This window comes from Cuculus canorus, chromosome 11 (assembly GCF_017976375.1).
Source record: "Cuculus canorus isolate bCucCan1 chromosome 11, bCucCan1.pri, whole genome shotgun sequence".
NCBI classification, from domain to species: Eukaryota; Metazoa; Chordata; class Aves; order Cuculiformes; family Cuculidae; genus Cuculus; species Cuculus canorus.
The window spans coordinates 17,813,769-17,833,067 of NC_071411.1; the positions used below are offsets into that span (position 1 = coordinate 17,813,769).

At 50.8% G+C, this 19,299-nt stretch overlaps 1 protein-coding gene across 21 annotated transcripts in view; it reads left to right on the forward strand.

Moving 5' to 3' along the window:
* The first annotated feature begins 4,360 nt into the window (after nt 1-4,360).
* The window catches only part of CADPS (calcium dependent secretion activator), a 220,750-nt gene continuing 205,811 nt past the window's right edge, over nt 4,361-19,299 (forward strand). For 6 of the 21 annotated variants that reach the window (XM_054076639.1, XM_054076642.1, XM_054076640.1 and 3 more), the window contains exon 1: nt 4,364-4,828. In XM_054076639.1, the coding sequence (XP_053932614.1) occupies nt 4,460-4,828 (369 nt within the window). In that variant the 5' untranslated portion in view covers nt 4,364-4,459. Of the gene's footprint in view, nt 4,829-6,154; nt 6,215-19,299 lie in introns of those variants that run through there. The other 15 variants (XM_054076656.1, XM_054076646.1, XM_054076647.1 and 12 more) reach the window with 7 other exon arrangements.

Genomic DNA, 19,299 nt, shown 5'->3' on the forward strand with positions numbered 1-19,299 from the left:
TTTGTCTACATTTAAGCAGTCATAATGGATAATTACACAATTACCCACCATGAAATGTTACCACTGGAAGTTATACACACATAATTTTCATGATTGCTCCACTTGCACTGCTTCCCTTCCTGCACGATGCCGGACAGTCATGCCCGTTGTAAAGCCACTTTGCTGGCTCACCCTGCTCTATGTCTATAATGGCAATATTTCTCAGGATGTTCCAACACCAGAGAAGATCTCAGCTTCTGCAAAATTTGCTACAAAGATAGAAGCAGGGAGGCTAACACTGAGAGCTTTTGAAAACCCTACTCCTCTTGCTGTCATCAGAGGCGATCTTTCCTGCAGCTGCAGCTGCTGTAATAGCACTACTTTGCAATAGGATGTCAGTGAGAGGTGTTTCAGAGGGAGTTAGGTACGCTCTCTGGACAAAAATGGCTTTTGGAAATGGAAAGCAGAGTGACCTAGGACTTTTTTATTTTGTTCTTGCCTTTATTCAGTAAAAAGCCTTGATGTTGTAACTGTACATTCAGGCATAACTGGGAAAACTCGCCTGTGTGAGTTAAGGAAAGTGTTGATGACTCTGAGGGCCATGTGTCCCAGCTTCTCTGGACCAGCAGCACTTCCAGACGAACCTTGACCAATCCTTGCCTAGGTGTCTAGCCAGGCCCTTTCAAGCATATCCAATTTCAGAGTTTTCTAGTGGGCAAAATCTCATCCAATAAAGGATAAATATATTTCTGGAAGCTCTGAAAGAATACAACGTTTTTGGGTGGTTGTATGTATCTATTTTGCTTTGATTAATTTAAGAAATCTTTTCTGACAATCTGTCAGAAAAGTCAGTCTGTCTCTATAGATACATATGGAATGTCTGTGACGTTTCTACCAGCAAACTTCTGTCATCTCCAGCTGCTTTCCTCTAGCAAATCCACCTCTGCAGAGTTACCTAAACAGTTCAGAGCAATCACCACTGAAAGAACACCTTTCATTAAAAGTGGTCCGTTTTTCCTCTAGTCATCTTACAGAGTTTCATTGCTGGGACTGGGAAGCTGCAGCTTTTGAACATCTCCAGCCTCAGCTGTGAGGGAAAGCACCTGCAGCCTCATACCACTGAAAGAAATTTCTCCATTCTCCTGTACGATAAATGGCATTTCTTTTTTTAAAAAAACCTGAAGACAAAGACTTCTCCTCTGTTGTGACATTATCCATTAATAATATCAGTATAGGCACTGAGGTAATTGATTCTATTTTTTCTGCCTTCGCAGCTGGCACAACTGGACTCAGGGCAATAAGTTGTTGATGGATAATATGACAATAGAAACCACTTAAAAAAAACTCAGAAGGGACTTCAAAAAAATAAGAGAATTCTGCTCAAAAGATCTCTTTGAGGTGTTCCTGTCCACCTCATGGTAGTCGTCCTGCTGTTAGTCGTGTTAGGGTTCATGTGTCAGGCAAATTGGCATGAGGAGGTCCTGTATGACCTCCCCCTGTTGCAAGAGACTGGCAGCACAGCTACATGACATACCCCTCGGACAAGGAGGAGGATTTGCATCACAGCAATGACATCATAGTACTTTTATTTGTTTGTTTGTGGAGAAAATAAATAGGGAAGCAGGAAATGAAAAGATAGTAAGGAAAGCTGAGAGAGGCTGAAAAAAAACTTTTCCTTACTTCAGCTTAGATGAGCTTCTGTGTACCAACAGTACACGGTGTGTCCTTTCCTTTCTCAGACTGATGGGAAGATGCAGACAAAGGAAAATGCTCCATGCTGCCAGCAGTCCTCTCCGTTCTGCCCTGCAGCCAGTGCTGCCGCTCGCACAGCAAGCTTCCCACCAGCACCGCACACTGAGTTCAGTCTGCGTATCCCTGAATGCCAGCCGGGCTGCGGGCTGTCCCAGTACGACGCTGGAGTGGCTCGTGACAGGTTTCATCAGCCTGCGGGTTGGATCAACAGTCCTGAAAGCAGTACCCTGAGAAACTGGGCAGTAAAGGGCCATTTCTGGAAGTGGTCTCAGATGTAAGCAGTATCTGGGCAGAGCAAGCTGTGTGGCTATTCCAGCTTTAGACATCTCCAATTTAATGTGCAGTGTTTATTTGACTTCCTGACTGTTCTGTTGCAGGAAACGCAGCATTGCTTTCCAAGAGTTGCCAATGAGTGATGGAAACAAGAAGGGGGAAAGTTATTCCTCCCTGGTGTGAAGGTGAAGCAGGGCTGGTGCTGTGTCTGCCTGGTGTGTCAGTGCGTGTCAGCACCAGGCACTTGTAGGAGCCCATCCACACCCTGCGAGATCCAGGGCTGCCCCACAGCTGGCACCCTTGCAGAAAGAGAGAGCTCCGGGCTGTGCAAGGAGGGCTGGTCACACCCTGCAGAGCTTACCCTGAGGTCCTGGGCAGGATGCTCTCTTGGGTGCTTGTCTCAAGAAGATCAAGCTACAGATGTCCCCATGCAGTGCCAAGGGTGTGAGGTACCAGGTTCCATCCTTGGAAAACAAGATTCCCAGTGAGAAGCACAGGGAAAATTTTCCTTGAAGGAACTTAATAAATTTGCTCTCATGCACAGAGAGCTTAGCATCTCCATGGCTTCTCGCACCATGAGCAGGAGTCCAGCCAGCTGCTGGCTCCCCTTTTATTGTAAGTGTCCCCATAGGAGAAGCAGGTCCCAGGGCAGGGGCAGTGAGCCCAGCTCACAAGAGTGGCAGGTCCACCACGCAATCCCACGGGACATGCGGGGAGGCATGGCTCCAGCAGGTAAGGCTCACTGAATCAGGGAAAGCCATTTCCCTCTCTGTGCCAATATTGCTGCCGTTTCTCACGGCTTTTGGAAAGACACAGCCCTGAAGATTTCCCAGGCTCATCTGCTACACTGAGCTTTTAATTAGAAGTAGGCAAGAAGCTCCCAACATCCAGCAGAAGTGAAAATCCCAGAACACGTGGTCTGAAGCAGCACCCGTCTCCCCTCCCATGAGCTAGTCCCACAGCCCCATCACCAGGAATCAGTGTTTACCTGTTCTCCCCCAAAGCAAAACAAACATTTATTAACATGCATAAGAGGTGACAGGTATTTTGACATTTACCAAAGAAGCACTGCTAATTGAGCAGAAAAAAAACAAACCTTGAAAACACCTACTCACCACAAATACACACATACGCACAAATGAAGTCTCAATCAGATCTGAAAATCACCGAAAACAAAAACATTGAACATACACAACACCTTCACCGATTCATACCCAAGAGCTGTTCCTGTATCCCCCAGCTCACTCCAGGTAATCTTCAAGGCAGAACACCACGACAGCACTGCACACGTAACAAGTAGTGACTCAGGTGGAATGTTTATTAGCAGTTTTGTATTTCAACTATAATTTTTAGCTGCTTTGAGGTGCAAGAAGGGCTGCTTGGTGGAAAGCAAACTTGCTGAGAGCCTCAAGTCTGCAGGGACTCGTGTGGCTCACGCAGCTGTGGGGACACAGCAGTGTCTGAGTGGTGCTGTGGGGACACTGGGGACACAGTGGTGTCTGTGTGGGGCTGTGGGGACACTGGGGACACAGTGGTGTCTGTGTGGGGCTGTGGGGGCACCGGGGACACAGTGGTGTCTGTGTGGGGCTGTGAGGACACCGGGGACACAGCAGTGTCTGTGTGGGGCTGTGGGGACACCGGGGACACAGCGGTGTCTGTGTGGGGCTGTGGCGACACTGAGGACTCAGCAGTGCCTGGGAGGATACTGACAGGCCGTGGTGTCTGTGTGGGGCTGTGGGGATGCTGGAGACACAGTGGTATCTGTGGAGACACCAGGGACCCAGCGGTGTCAGTGTTGGGGCTGTGGGAACACTGGGGACACCACAGTGGCTGTGGGGACCCTGACAGGCAGCGGTGTCTGTGTAGGGGTTTGGGAACACCGGGGACACAGTGGGGACTGTGAGGGGCTGTGGCAACACTGGGGACACAGTGGTGTCTGTGGGGACACTGACAGGCAGCAGCGTCTGTGTAGGGCTGTGGGGACACCGGGGATACAGCAGTGTCCCTGTAGGGGTGTGGGGACACTGGGGACACAGTGGGGACTGTGAAGGGCTGTGGCAACACTGGGGACACAGAGGTGTCCGTGGGGACACTGACAGGCAGTGGTGTCCCTGTGGGGCTCTGGGGACACTGGTAACAGAGCACTGCCTGTGGGGACACCTCGCACGCGCCGCCCCCCCGCTGGGATCCCCCCCCCCCCCCCCGGTGCAGCCGCGCCCCGCGGCCCCCAGCGGGCATGCGCGGCGGGGCCGCTGCCGGCGCTCGCAGTTCAGCACCGCGGCCAGCGCCCGCGCGCGGGGGGCGGGGCCGGGCCGGGGCGGGGCGGCGCGGGGGCGCGCGCGGGCGCGGCGAGCGGAGCCGGAGCCGGAGCGGGCAGAGCCGCGCCGAGCGCTCGCCGAGCCAGCGCAGCGCCCCGACCCGCCCGGCCCCGGCCGAGCCCAGCCCCGCCGCCGCGATGCTGGACCCGTCGTCTAGCGAGGAGGAGTCGGAGGAGCTGGTGGAGGAGGAGAGCGGGAAGGAGCCGCTGGCGCCCGCCGCCGCCCGGCTCTCGCCCAGCCGCCCCGGCGAGGGCCCCGGCGGCGGTGCCGGGGGCGGCGGAGGCAGCGCGGGGCTGCAGCCCGGGGGGCGAGGCGGCGGCGCGGCTCGACCTGCCAGCCCCAGCCCCTCGGTGGCCAGCGAGAAGGAGAAGGACGAGCTGGAGCGGCTGCAGCGGGAGGAGGAGGAGAGGAAGAGGAAGCTGCAGCTCTACGTCTTCGTCATGCGCTGCATCGCCTACCCCTTCAACGCCAAGCAGCCCACCGACATGGCCCGCCGGCAGCAGAAGGTACCGCCGCGCCGGCTGCCCTGCCCCTCCGCCTGGACCCCCCCATCTCCTCCACCTCGTCTGCACCCCCTCCGCCAGGACCCTGCTATCGCTTCCTACCCCTCCCCACCCCCCCGTCCTGGACCCCCCCTATCGCTTCCCACAACCCCCCGGCCTGGACCCCCCTATCGCTTCCCACCCCGCTGGGCCTGGACCCCCCCTATCGCTTCCCACCCCCCCGGGCCTGGACTCCCTTATCACAACCCCTGCCCCCCCCCCCGGCCTGGACCCCGCTATTGCAACCCCCTCCCCGGCCTGGACCCCCCTGTTGCAACTGCCCCCCCCTCCCCTGGCTGGGACCCCCCTATTGCAACCCCAACCCCAGCCTGGACACCCCCTGCCTGGATCCCCACATCACTTCCCCCCCCTGCCTGGACTCCTTTCACTCCCTCCTGTGTCTCTCCCCTCCTGCCTGGACCCCCATCACTCCCCTCTGCATCCGCTCCCATCACCCGCCCCCTGACTGGACACCCCATCACTCCCCCTCCTCCCCTCCCAGCAGCAGTCCGTCTGCCTGCTCACCCCTAGCTCGCTCCCCTAACTACTTTCCTACCCCCTGCTTACTTGTCCCCCTGCATGCTCACCAAAATATCCTCCTGCCTGCTCCCATGCCTCTCCTTCTGCCTCCGTCCTGCTCCCCAGCACCCCCATGCAGCCACCCAGGCACCCCAAGGGCAATCTGCAGGGCACCTTGGACCTGCACAGGTGGGGTTTGCTGGCAGCATCCCTGTCGCGGGGTGCAAGGAAGCCCCCAGCTGCCCTTCCATGCTGCACGGAGCTGGCGCACTGACATATGGCATTGCTCCTAATTATGCAACATTGGGATTCATGAAGTTTGGGATGTTGGCCATCTGAAGGTTGTCAAAGGGAAAGAAATGGGTTACATTGCTGGAAAACACCAGGTGCGTGCCCTCGCCTCTTGGAAAGGGACTTTGCAACTCCAGGCTTGCTGCAGAGTTTGCTTGACTGGGAGTGCTGGCACTGACTTGGGGAGTTACTGAGTCTCATTTCAACTTCTTGTGGTTATGTGTGATGAGCTCCCCGGTTCTAGCTTTCCAGCAAAACATGACAGCAGAGCTTTGCAAGGAAGTCGCTGCCACAATCCTGACTCTTCCTCCCCTAGTGCGTCACCGCAGCAGGGCCGTGCGCTGCTCCAGGCAGAGGCTGGGTGGGAGCACTACTGCCGGGCTCCCTATCCCGAGGAGGTGGTTTGGTGCTTATGTCTCTACTGAGGCACAAGCTCATGGTCCAGGGCAGAAGTTATGTTCCTCAGAGTTGTGGACACGGGCGCCTTTCAGTCAGATGCAGCCAACCTTTTTCCCTGTGGCAGCCGGAGTTAGGTCCATGGTGGGTCATAGCTCTGGCCTGTTTCTTTCTCTGTTTTCAGTTGGGTTTCTTAGACTGCAGTTTTAGCCTCGATACCATTCTGTGTTCACTGATGACCTTTACAAATCAGGCAGACTCCTGGATTATTGATGCAAACGACTTTCAGTTCTGCTACATCACAGGACTATTATTAGTCATTGCAACATACGGAGGTAGGAAAGTGTATCCGTACTGCGTGTAGTTTAAAGGCAATATAGGACAATCTGCTGTTGCTGGAAGGTTGAAGGATCTGCTTTTGTTTGCTGAGCAAAGTGCAGAGTTGAAGATATGGCTAGGTTTGGGGAATTTTTTAATACATAGTTTTTGCCTTTTTTAGTAGACAGTGGATTTTTAAAGTCAATGTTTCCTGTTTAGCTTCTTTGTGTTAGAAAAAGATGATGGAATTTAAGTAATTGCTAATTTTGCTGAAATCAAAATGAATAAACAAGCCCTCCAAGTGTTTCTAACATGAAAGTGACCAGAGATTGAAAAGGAGTTTTTCCGAAGGCGCAGGCAGTGCTTTAGTGGTCTGGAGAAGAGTCACTGGGAAGAAGGGAGATTCAGAGTCCCAGAAATCAAAATACCGCACTGTGAAAGAACGGAAAGAGGGGAGGGAAAGAGAAAAGGGGGGGAGTGAAGTGCAAGTGAAGCAAAGAAATGAAGAGTAATGAGAAAAAGGATAAAGTGGCAGCAATACTTGAGGGAATGAGCAAGTTACACAGGATCTTGGGACAAAATAATCTCTGTGAAATGAACGTAAGGAGATGTGTCTGGTTTATTTATATAAATAGCTAAAATAGGTGTGTCTTGGGAGCTTACTGTCTCCCCTCCAACCTAGTGGTGAGATGGAATTTGGAAAGCTAAATTTCACTTGACAACACATGTTAAATTCAATTCCCCCTCTTAATGGTGAATTCATCCTGGGTTTTTGTCTTCTGCATCCCCTGTATTCAGTTGTCATGCAGGTTCCTGGCAGTGAGTCCTTGCCTTTTTTCCCTTAGCCAAGACTCCTATTAAAGTCAATTAAAGGACTCTTGGAGCCCGTAGTTTGTTGCTGGACTCGGATGTTCTCCTCACGCATCCCTCTGGGAAAGCCTACCCTTCCTCTTTAAGGGGGACCAAAGGGTGAGGGTGTGGGACTCGTTCCCTCTTGGGTACCGAGCGTTTGTCACAGTGGCTCTGACAGGTGGAATGGTCTCCATGGGGACTTTGTGTATTGGTGGGCCTTCAGCAAGGGTGGAAGTGCCAGGTGCTCCCAGACTCATCAGGGTGGAGCAAATACATTTTGCTCCTCAGAGGAAAGGTGAGAGAAAAACAGGTTTTGGTCTCGCTCTGGTGGGAGCTGTTGCCTCAGTTTCCCTATCAGCAAGGTGGTGGATATAAAACTCCTGCTTTCTCTGTGTGTTGTTTGCCTCTTCACCCTTACAGCCTGCCGTTTGCAAGGGAAATGTTTCATCCTGGGTGAAATGGGAAGCAGACATCCCCCCACCAAGCGCTGCATTTTGCAGTCCCGTGCTGCCTGGTTGCTGAGGATTGCACTCCCACCTCTTCTTTTGGTGCCGGATGGAGAGGCTGCAGCGTGAGGTGTTTGATCCACTGCCTCACATGGGCACCTTGGAGATGTGAAGTCCTTCACCTGGGGCTGCCCAGACCCCACACTTGCATCAGAGGTGCCGAGCAGCCACCGCGGAGGTGCTTTGCAGGAGCTGTGCAGCTGCAAAGGCTCGTGGGGAGGAGGAGGAGGAGGTCTGGCTTCACTTGGCCCACAGCTCTCCCCTGTAGCACAGGAGGTGCTGCCACAGCCGAGCAGAGCCAAACAGGGTGACTATGGCTTTGCTGGCAAGGCTGTCACCCTATACAGCAGCTGACTGGTATAACCCAGCATCTCTGGGTTACCTGGTGAGAGCCAGCTCATCTTCGTGAGAGGTCCACAGGGCCTGAGATGGGCTGCATGCCGGGCTCCTGAAGCCCTGGCTGCTTCTCTAGCTTCATCTCAGAATTTCTCAGAAAAGAAAGCGGTTGATTTTGTTGCAGTCTCAGCGCTGAAGTTCTTGCCTGGGCTGGAGATCCCCATAGTACCTTGCTTGGGGTTTGTAATCCACCTTATTTGGTCCGGCAGCACTGCTGTGTCGGAGCTGGCTGCTACCCAGAGCCCTGGGGGCTGCTGTTACGGTGTTGGGATGCACAGGCACTGTGGGTACCGATGGTGTAGCAGCACGTTTATGTGGAGTGCTTTGGAGCTGGAAAATACAGCCTGGTATTTTACTGTGCTCCCGAACCACCTTGGAATGAAAAGAACTGTGTACTTAAGGTGCTGTTGCAACACAAAGATAATTACATGGAGTTTGATAAATTGTAACATATCTGAGAGGGAAGAGAGCCGTGGAAATGTGTGGATGGACTGCATAGCAGGGTATGTACTGCACGTGGTCATGACAGCATTGCTTTTTTACACCAATAACAAACTCTGTTTCCGATTTCAAGATGAATTCAAGCAACTGCCACTCCGAGCTGATATCTTACTGATGCTGACATCCCAGAAATTTCAGGAACAGAGTAAAAGTTGGTTTTTAGATTGGTGTGTTCAAGCTTACACCTCTGCTTCAAGTTTATCTTGATGTTTATGTGGCAAGGATTGGGTAGCTACACATCTGTGATGCCTACCTGTAAGTTCTTTCATTTACTTCTCACTTGCATTGTTTCCCAAGGAGAGAAAAGGAAAAAAAGGCTTGTTAGGTACCTGCCTGTGCTGTCTTACTTCCTGCTTGGGTTTCTTTTTTAAGGCACTGCTGAATTCCAGACATGTTTGGCAGGCAGGCAATGGACTATGAGATACTTGTCCCTTGAAAGCTTGGTGAAAATAGGGAGATGTGTATTTATCACCTACCCTAGGTGGAAGGAAGGTGGCAGTGTGTGGGCAGCCCTTACTAAACACCAGGATATCTGAGCAATAGACCTACTGAGTGTGTGGCCTGGGAGGAAAAGCTCCCACCAGTGCTCACACCTTGCTGGACTCCGAAGGCTCCAGCCTCGCGGTGAAGCTCAGGAGGAAAGCAACTTTGCCAGCCCCGCTGCTCTCAGAACAACATGTTTTAGTACTGCAGATGGCACTTAGCTTGGTAATTGCTTGCCCAGGATGTATTTAGTCTTTTCTGTAGCTCACGCTGACTTGTTGGAAGTAGCATTGAGGCAACCATACACGACCTGTACCTCTCCCTGCTTGAGCCCTCACTATCTGGAGCCTTTGGAGGAGAGCTCAGCTGGCAGCCTGGGGAAGTCAGGCAGTTTAAATGGCTCTGTAGTGATGCAGGTGAAGCACCCTTGGGTGTGGGTTGTCCCTCTTGCTACATATCTCCAAAGCAGGGCAGCCAAAAGGCACAGTGCAACCCAGGAATTGGTGTTTGCTCATTCAGAGCAGCATAAACTGAGAGATCCTCTCTAGAAAATCATCAGCTCTTTGAAAACACTTGTTGAGAAAGCAGCACCAGGAAGAACTCGGTAGGAGATAAAACTCCATCACTGCAATCCTGGTTGCCATCACCTGTTTTCTGTCACTGCTTTTCCTCCCCACAGGAGGAGGGAGCAGGCAGGCAGCACGTGGGAGAGCACATCAGTTCCCAGCAGGATCAATGTGGAATGAAAAAAGTTCCAGCTTAGTTGCAGATTACTGGAGCTACTCCTGGGAGAAGTGGCTTGTGATTTGGGTCCTTGTGTAAGCCTATGGGATGACGTCGGGTGCATTAGCAAAATTCTCAGTCAAATTCAGCAAAGCGCTTAAGCTTGTGCTTTGCTGAATGCTGATTGATTTCAGTGTGGTGCTTAATGCAGAACAGGTGTGAGGGATCAGAAACTCTGTTCAGTCAATTACAGTGCATCTTAATATATCAAATTTTTGACATTTTGGCATGCGTGCGGTTGCTACAACAGTTAGGAACATAGTAAAGCTAGTGCAGCCTTACAAATAATCACATACTTCTTCCCAAACAAGGATTGGGTTGTTACTGTCATGCTATATTTACACAAGTTCTCTCTTAAAACCAACATGTTCTTCTGGGACAGGTGGTGATGGGACTTGTTTGTGGCTTTCTGCTGGAGGAACTGTGATTTTGTGGCCAGATTCTGCCCTGCTGGCCTCAGGAAACCCTTGGAGGTGTATTTTTCCAGCTCTGCAGGAGAGGTGAAAATGATGCTTTGCTTGTTTTCTGTCTGTTCCCGAGTTGCTCTTTAGTGCTGTTTAACTGAGTGCAGGGATTGGACGAAGGGTACTGATTTTACACTGGAAAAGGAGTGATTTGGATTAGATGTTAGGAGGAAATATTTTACTGTGAGGGTGGCGAGGCACTGGCACGGGTTCCCCAGAGAAATTGTGGCTGTCCCATCCCTAGAGGTGTTCAAGGCCAGATTGGATGAGGCTTTATGCAACCTGATCCGGTGGTAAGTGTCCCTGCCCATGGCAGGGGAGTAGAACTGGAACTGGTTGATCTTTGAAGTCCCTTCCAACCCAAACCATTCTATGATTAAGAAGGACGTGCAAAGTCCAGGCGTGTCTCAAGCGTGAGCTGGACCCCACGCGTGGCTCTGTAGTTTCAGCAAATCTTGCGAGTGCCACACTCATAAAAACCTGAAAGTCAGGGTAGTTGGAGGCCGCCTTCATCGCTTGATGGGCTCCATGTGAGCACTGGCCACTGTCGCCAGAGGAGAGCTATGCGTGTGGCTGGGCTCTCAGCTGAGGCTGTTGCAGGTCAGCTCTGTGCCAACCCTGCCGTGAGGACGAGCCTGCCTGCGTTTCACTGCTGCTTGGAGAGCGCTGCCGTGAAGAGGAAGGTCTGGCACATATGAGATGCAGTGTTCCTTAGCAGAGTGGAGCGCAGAATGTTGTCATTGTGCTCAAATTGTCTGGATTCTGCGGAGAATGGTTATTTTCAGTCAAAAAAAGCTTACATTTATTTTGGCAGCGCCTTATCTTAATTTAATTCTAGCAGATATTAAATATTTGTCATGCTTTGGCTATTTATATACTTGCACCTTATTGGATTGGGAAGCAGGTAATTAAATAGGCTGTGAGCTTTGTCACAGGCTGTTGTAAAACTTTGCAGTTCCTGATCCATAGCCTGACGATTCAATTATTGTGGGTGGCACCTCTTGGGCCAGAGGTGTTGTGAACTAAGAGTTGAGAAGACTCATCAGATCGTGCAGTTCCAACTGCTGCTAAAGCCCATTGTTTCCTGAAAGAACTATTTATGGCCTTGCTTTGCATAGTCCAGACACACTCCCTGAAGCACTTTGCCTTTTGCACAACTTGTAATTCCTTCTGCAGAATGATGAGTCGCTTGTTCTCCATTCACCTAAGTGGGAAGCAGTCGGCGAGTCATTTCCCTGTGTAATTTTTTGTTAGCTGGAGAAGGATTTAATGGGTTTTTAGTGGTTCAGCAGTAGGAACCCAGCCATCACAACACTGCTGCTAAAGTGTGTACAACCCCTTTACAGCTACTGCCAGTGCTTTAGTCCAAAGGGGTATGAGGCAAAATCCTATTTATTTGATTATGCAAACCTGATTAATATGTGTAGACCGTTCAATATAGTATAATCAATAAAGCTGTTGCTTGATTGGTGTCAATGTGAAGTCATCCAGTGCCTTCAGCAGTGCCAAGGTTTCAGGTGCTATATTTCATCACATATAATTTAGTGTGTCTTTAAAAACTAAGGCTAATTATAAAAGGATGGGTGACTCCTCACAGGTGGGGTTTGATAGGTGGTCCTCAAAGATCTTGCCTTCCTGGAAACAGAGCAAGGTTAGGTGCAAGGGAAGGCAACACCTTGCTCCCCAACTCATGGAGAGCATCGTGCAGGCACGGGAGGACAGACAGAGCTCATCTCCTTGCCTTGGCTGCTCCACATGGGAAGCGGTACCACCAGCTCCCAACAGGTCATAACTGGGCCACCCTTCTCATAGGCCGTGCTTTGAGGTCCAGCTGTGTCTTCATAAGGGTGGGAGAGGGGAGGTGCAAGAGATGGCAGGTTCCTGGGGAGTTTCCGCATGTCGTTACCCTGGAGCATCCTAACCTGGTACTTACCTTGGAAAAAGTTACTTGTGGGTGCGGGATAACCCAGCCAAAGCCCCTCAGGTTTCTTCTGTATTGGGTGGGCATCATCCTAAAAAACAGGTATAAATGCAGTCACTGAGTGTTTGATGTGAATGTGTGAAACTGTTGTTTGAAAAGGTGCATGTAGTGATAGTGTTTGGTATTGTTTGTCTGTGACTCAGGCTGATAAAGTCAGACATTTTCTAGAATGTAAATACCTGAGTCAAAATGTCATACAAATGTTTATTCAGCTTGGGGTAAGCGATGCCATGTTTGTGGTTGTCATGGTTCAAAACCCATCTGTCTATCTCACAGTAAGCTTGGACCTCTAGTAGCATGAGTTTTAGAGTGACCCTTGTGAGGAGACGTTAGTACAGTCCACCTCCCTCCTCCATGCACAACTCGGTGACTTGGACCATACAACTTGATGCTTTGACCCATGTGCTTCAGGACAGCCATGTGGCCACAACTGCTCAAGTGCTGAGCGTCTGTCCATAGCCAAATGTTAGTATTTGATGAAGAGACTTGATGAAATCTAAATTTAGTCATGTTTTAACAAGCCCAAAGCACGTTGGTGGTGCTGCAGTGCTTAAGTTTGGGGACTGGAGATGTGGTGTGCTGATCTTGAAGGAACCCCACTGTCTTTGGTAGGACTTCGGACTGATGCCACAATGCATTTGTATAAATGCCCTGGCAAACAGGGCTGCCGACTAATGGCCAAGGAGTAGCCTTTCCTGATCTCATGGGCTAAATAAGGGTGATGTTCACCCAAGGGTAGGGCTCTCTTTGTCTTTGGAATATGATGAGACAGTCTTCAGGTCTACTTCTATCTATAGCCCCCGTTTCCACCTCCCACTCATGTTTTGGGTGGGATTGAGATTGACACGATGACTGTGGATGAACGTTGGGTATGAATTGGGTCTGATCCTGTTCAAGCATGGAGCAGAGTGATCCTGTACCTGTAAGCCACTCGCCTGCTGTTTTTCTTCAGCCGAAGGAAGCATCTTAGGGGGGAACAACTCAAGAAACTTTTTGGCAGTGGAAAAGAAGTACTTATTTTGGATGTTGTTGTTGCCTAACATACTTCTGCAGGAGAAAGAAGCCCTGCATCCAAAGCAGTCGCAGCCCTGTGGCGTGCATAGGCTCAGCTCAGTCCCTTGCAGCAGGGATCAAAGGGGATGATTTGGCTCCCGTTGCTTTGCAGGGGAGGAAAGTAATAGGGAGAAAAGGCTGTTTTCGAGGCTCACACTGAGAGGAATTACGGATAGAAGCAGCTATTTGTTAAGAAATGTCTTATTGAAACTTTGCCTTGTGAAGAGCATCAGTGGTGTGACCTTTAGCTTCTGAATTTGATCCCAAGCACCTGCTGAGCTACGAGTTTGTACATCCTGTAAGTTTGTAGTAACCACTGATGTCTATTAGTTGCAATGCATGTTTGCAATCAAAGAGGTGTGTGGGGCATGTAGACTCCTGTAGGAAGTGATTCTCCCTTTCCTGGAGAATTTAATGTGTTACCAGTCCAGACAATGCTAAGTCAGCATTGCTCTGAGACACAGAAGGCTGCGTGTTGGGGTGCAGGATTTTACCATCTTAAGCACCCCAATTTGCAGCCCAATTGGAGTGCTTAAGATGGTAAAATCCTGCACCCCAACATGCAGCCTTCCTGACCTCTATGTCACAAGGGGGCTTTTCTTGGACCCATTCAGAGAGGCAGTGTGCTGTTTTTCAGAGGGATGTGGGTGTGTGCACGCACAGGTCATTTTGGAGCCTGGGGAATCACAACCAATTTCCAGGTTCCCTCTGGGAACAGGAGGGGAAAAGCTGCCTGGCTGGTGGCACCCTGGTGAGATTTGGGTTTGATATCTGGCAACGAGAGGGAACATAAACCAGTAGTCCTAAACACAGCACTGTGCTCACTGGAGTGAAATGGGATGTTAGCTCAAAGAGGAGGCAGATTTAGGGTCAAAAATATATTTCTTTTCCTCTTACATAAAGTGCATTTTTTTATACATGACCTCACTGTCCCTTCTACTACTCATCTCATTTCCAACTAGTGCTTTGCTGGCAAACAAGCTCTTGTCCCAAAGCTGGCCAAGAAAACCAAATTAATGCAAAGGCACTTTGGAAGAGGTTTCTGGGCTTGCTCTTGCTGATTCTGGAATGTAGCTATGAAGGGGATAAACACTTCTGTGAGGAGCCTAGTGCTGCCCATGTGCCACTCGGTCCTCCTACTGGATGTCCATCTCATCAGTGGGGGCCAGGAAGGAGAGGGGGTTCAGAAGTTATTTTTTAGGTACAGAAAATATGGGACTATTTGGGAGCAGTTAAGTGAAGCTCTTCAGAAGTTCTGCTGGGACTGCTGTTGATGCTGACTAGCTTTTGCAAGAAGAGGAGTACACTTTGCCTGGCATGCTTTGGGGAGAGCCAGCTGCTCTTGCACCTCAGCAGCAGAGGATTTAGGCAGCTGGAAGGTGACGCAGGCATCACACAAGCGGAACATCAAGCAAAAGGCAAATTTCCTCCAAGATGCTAAATATCCTTTCCTGATTCAGCAAAAGGGCACAAATGCTTTGCATATTGCACATGACAAGTTTGCATTTATTGCCTACACCCCTAGATTTTTCCCTCCCTCCTAGCAGACGGCTTCCACCCTTCTTGCAACCAGAGCTGACAGACTCTTCGCTGCCTCGGATGGAAGCTAATGGGGTGACGCAGCAGGAGCCAGCTGCTCTACCTGCATGGTGACAATGCAAGGATGAAGGAAGGGCACAGCCAGCGTTTTTTCAGCCAGGGACAAGGCTGCGTGACCCGCCAGCGGTGCCTGCTGAAAAAGCCAGCACTGTGCCTCCCATCCCTGGCACCGCAGACCACCCTCTGCCAGCGAGAGCTCTAGGCAGAAGCCATCTGCTGCTGTTATCTGGGGACGTGCAGCTGTCTGAGCTGCACGGAGTTGGTTTTTGGTACACAGCCAAGAGCTAGCTGGAGTTAGGACTGCAGAGACTTTCTGTGTGCTCAGTCATTCGCAAGGGCAGAGCAGCTCCCAAGCGTGAATCGATTCCGATGCTCCGCGATGTGAAGGAGCGGGGAGCTGGGAAGGGCACCAGGCCTGGCCAAGGGAGTTTGGAGCTGGGAAGTGGCAGCTTTGTTCCCGCACTTTTCTGGGCCTTTGGTGCTTCAGTCTGCGAAATTTCCCTCTCCAGAAGGTTATCTGTGAAGGAACCAGGACAGGGAGGAGAGTTTGCTCACAGCTCTGAAGTGTGGCTGCATTTTCCTTTTCATAGAATCATAGAATGGTTTGGATTCGAAGGTCATGCAGTTCCACCCCCCCTGCCATGGGCAGGGACACTTCCCACTGGATCAGGTTGCTCAGAACCCCATCCAACCTGGCCTTGGACACCTCCAGGGCTGGGGCTTCCTCAGTTTCTCTGGGCATCCTGTGCCAGTGCCTCACCACTCTCGCAGTAAAAAATTTCTTGCTAGCGTCTAACCTAAATCTCCCCTGTTTCAGCTTAAAACTTGCCCGTCATCCTATCCCTGCACTTCCTGATCAAGAGCTCCTCCCCAGCTTTGCTGGAGCCCCTTTCAGTACTGGGAGGCTGCTCTAAGGTCTCTCCATAACCTTCTTTTTTCCAGGCTGAACAACCCAAACTCTCTCAGCCTATCCATCTCCCATTTGCTCTGCAATGGGCACAGCCCAGGACCATGCAAGGATGGTGGGGAATAGTACTTTTCTAGCCTCTACTTGTCCTGGGAGAAGTGATGTCCTCAAAAAAACTCAAGTTGATCGTGTAGTGGTGGTTTACATTGGCCAGCAGTCTGCCTGTTATGACTTTTTCTTGTGGTGCTTATAAAGATGTTGGTCATGACGCTGCAAAGACCCTGCTCCTACCTTTAGCTGTGGTCTCGCGGGTTTTATCTGCTCTGAGGGTTCCTTCTTCCTTCGGACCGCTCACAGCACGTACTCTCACAGCCTGAGTCATGTGCCCATCCAGCAGAGTGCCTTGGGGCAGTTGGTGTGCTTGTTCCAGCTTAGCTGGCCTAGAGAGCAATGGCTGGGCAGGGAATGGCACCAGAGAGCTTGTTCTTCAAGCAGAAGGTTAGCTGCTTGCACTGGCTGCCATGAGCCTGTATGGCCAAGAAATGGGCATCCCCTCAGGGCTGGTATGTGTGCAGAGCAGTCTTGCTTCTCCCTGCGGAGCAGAGCGGGCACACCCGAGGCACAGGCAAGGAACAGAAGGAGCCCACTGGTGGATTGGGGAGGTGGTTTTGGCATTTGAATTGGATCTGAATTAAACTTCCCTTTTGTGTTTGCCGTTAAATGCCGTTACAGGTGCATGTGCGCACTTGCTTTTGAAAGGATTTGGAGTGGAGCAGGGCAGGATCTCCAGCAGCGTAATTAGGGTGTTTCTCCGTTGGTAGCAGCAGCCACTGAACTGCCAGGACTCTGGTGCCATACACAGTGCTGGCTGGTATAAAATGGGTGTTTCTTTCTAAGGCTATTTTGCATCTCTGCTGTTGAATTTTCATTTAGAATTCCTCAAGCTCCGACCTCTGCAGCCTCTGTTGCAAAGCTCCTGCTTGGTACATATTTCATGCAGAAGGATGTGTCTGATAGAAATCCTTCCTGTAATCTCATCTCTCTGTAAACTTCTCTCAGCTTCTGCCTCACACCAGAATATTCCTGTCTGCACAGAAGTCACCCCAAAAGTGAATCGGATCCTACTGAGCGGGACAGTCTTCCCACCACCTATTTATAGTGCGTGCAATTACCCTCCATGCATCTCAGAACTCTAATTGCCTTTTTATTGCTGCTTAGCAGTGTGTTAAAGGTTTTTGAATGATCATGCCTTGTTTTCTCATTAGCTCTATTTATTCCTCCTTTGGCTCCCTTCCTCAACCTCATCACATTTAGCATCTTCTTGCCTTCAGGGCCTTGGGCAGCTCTGCCACTTCTTACTTGTTCTCCTTGTGTTGCTGCTCCAGATGCTCTGCGTTCCTCGGTCTCGCTCTGACGTGCTGTCGGGGCCCATCTCCTGGAAAGGGCTCTGCGCCTGCTGTGATGCCCTGCCAACAAGCTGCCTTGCATCAGGCAGAGCTGGTTAGCATGGCAAGGCTGCTCGGGCAATTAGCAATAGGTACACAATCTGGGAATGGAGAGCAATGGTCGAGTATGGAAAAGAGCTGGTAATCGGAACTGGGAGTTGGTAACAAGGTGGGAGGCAGCCTGAGGTGCCCTCAGAACATTTGTTTAGCCAGGGTGGCCCAGAAGCTGCTGGGCCGAACTCTGCATGGCACAGCCCGTCGCTAAAGCCACAGTGTGTTGATCTGGAAGCACGTACGGCTGGTGTCGCTGGAATTGCTTTTTTAATGCTTTGTTTTCACCTGATGGCCACTGTCTTTGGCCATGATAACATGGGCTTTATGCTTGTACAGCACCGGGCACCCCGTGTGGGTAAACTGGGAGCAAGCAGTAGCCTGGGTTTGTCTCATACAGTCTCTGTGTGCAAAGTCCTTTTCAATATTATCTGTTTTATCTTTTAGCCTTGTCTGTGGTGTTTCCATAACTTGAATTAATTTAATTATCCCTCGAGGTGCTTGCTTGCTCCCAGTTGTCTGGGTCTTTATTGCCCTCCTCTTGTGTTTTGAGGAGCCCACACAACTCTGAATCATTGGTAAATGTAATCATGGTGCTTGATGCTTGTTCTTTCAAGTCCATATATACAATAAATGAAACTCGTCTTAATACCAATCTGTGCTTCCCCTTTCAGCACCTGTTATGTTCCAAAACATTTCCTCAGTGCACACAGCCCCACCACTCCATCCTAACAGCGTTTGTATTGACTAGAGAGATTAATGTTTTATGTGAAATTGTATCAAAAGCTTTCTCACCCGCAGGTAAGTTATGGCCAGAGCTTATCCCTGGGAGCCTGAGCACATCTGCTAGGTGGTGGTGTCAGCTCGGTGAGGACTTGGTGATGAGGCTGAGTCGAGAAGCCTGTGGTGTGCTGCTGGTTGTGGGTTGAGGGCAAGCGAGTGCACGGTGCTGCTAGCCTGCACCCCTGCGTTCGCCTGCAGCCCCGTTTCGCTTGTGGCGTGGGCTGTGTGGTGCTGCCTCGGGCTGGCATCCTCACCGGTGGGCTCCAGCTGAGCACAGGGATTCATTAGTCAAAGAGCAAGTTACTGAACAAGAACGGGGACTGGAGTTCCATGTTCTCGGAGGAGGTTTGCTGTTTTAGGTTCTTTGTGCTCTGGTGAAAGCGGAGGCAAAGCTCTGCAGTCTGGGCACTGGCTGGGAGCTTGGGTTTGAACCAAGTTATAGACTCGGCTCCGTGCTTGCTCCTTCTCTAGCTCACACTATTCTCCAGGTCTTTCTCAAGCAGCCATAAATAAAAAAAGGCGATGAAAATATTTCTCTTTCCTCCACAGAGCACTGGAAGACTGCGAGGGCTTATGAGATGCTGAGTTAATTGCTTAGTGCAGGATGTGTGGGTCCCTGGGAGCACTGGGTCTGGACCTCGTGAAAGCAGCTGTGCTGTAGCTCAGAGACACACAAACACTAAGCATCGATGGGCTGTCCCTTCTGCAGCTTGCTGTGTCCTCCAAGCAGCTCCTACTGCTGCTCCCTCTCATAATAAGAGTTAGCAGTCTTGCATAATTCATGCTTACAAGTTGTACACACTTGATGATAGGAGGAGACAATGTTTTATTTACACACGTGGAGCTTCATATATACCTTAACAACACTGTGCATGATAGCTGTGCACCCAAATGCAAACAGAGAGGAGAAAAGGGAAGGTGGGCAGCAGGCTGCCAGGTGTTTCTGTACACATGGCCTGCGTGCAGCTCACTCTTCTGTTGGCTCCCGAGCTCGTCCCGGGTGCTGCCATCCTTCAGGAGGGCGCAGCAGGGAGAATTGCACTGTAATGCAGAAGCAGGCCAGGAAAATCTTCAGCCTTAGTGCTTTCAAACCCAACTGCTGTATGA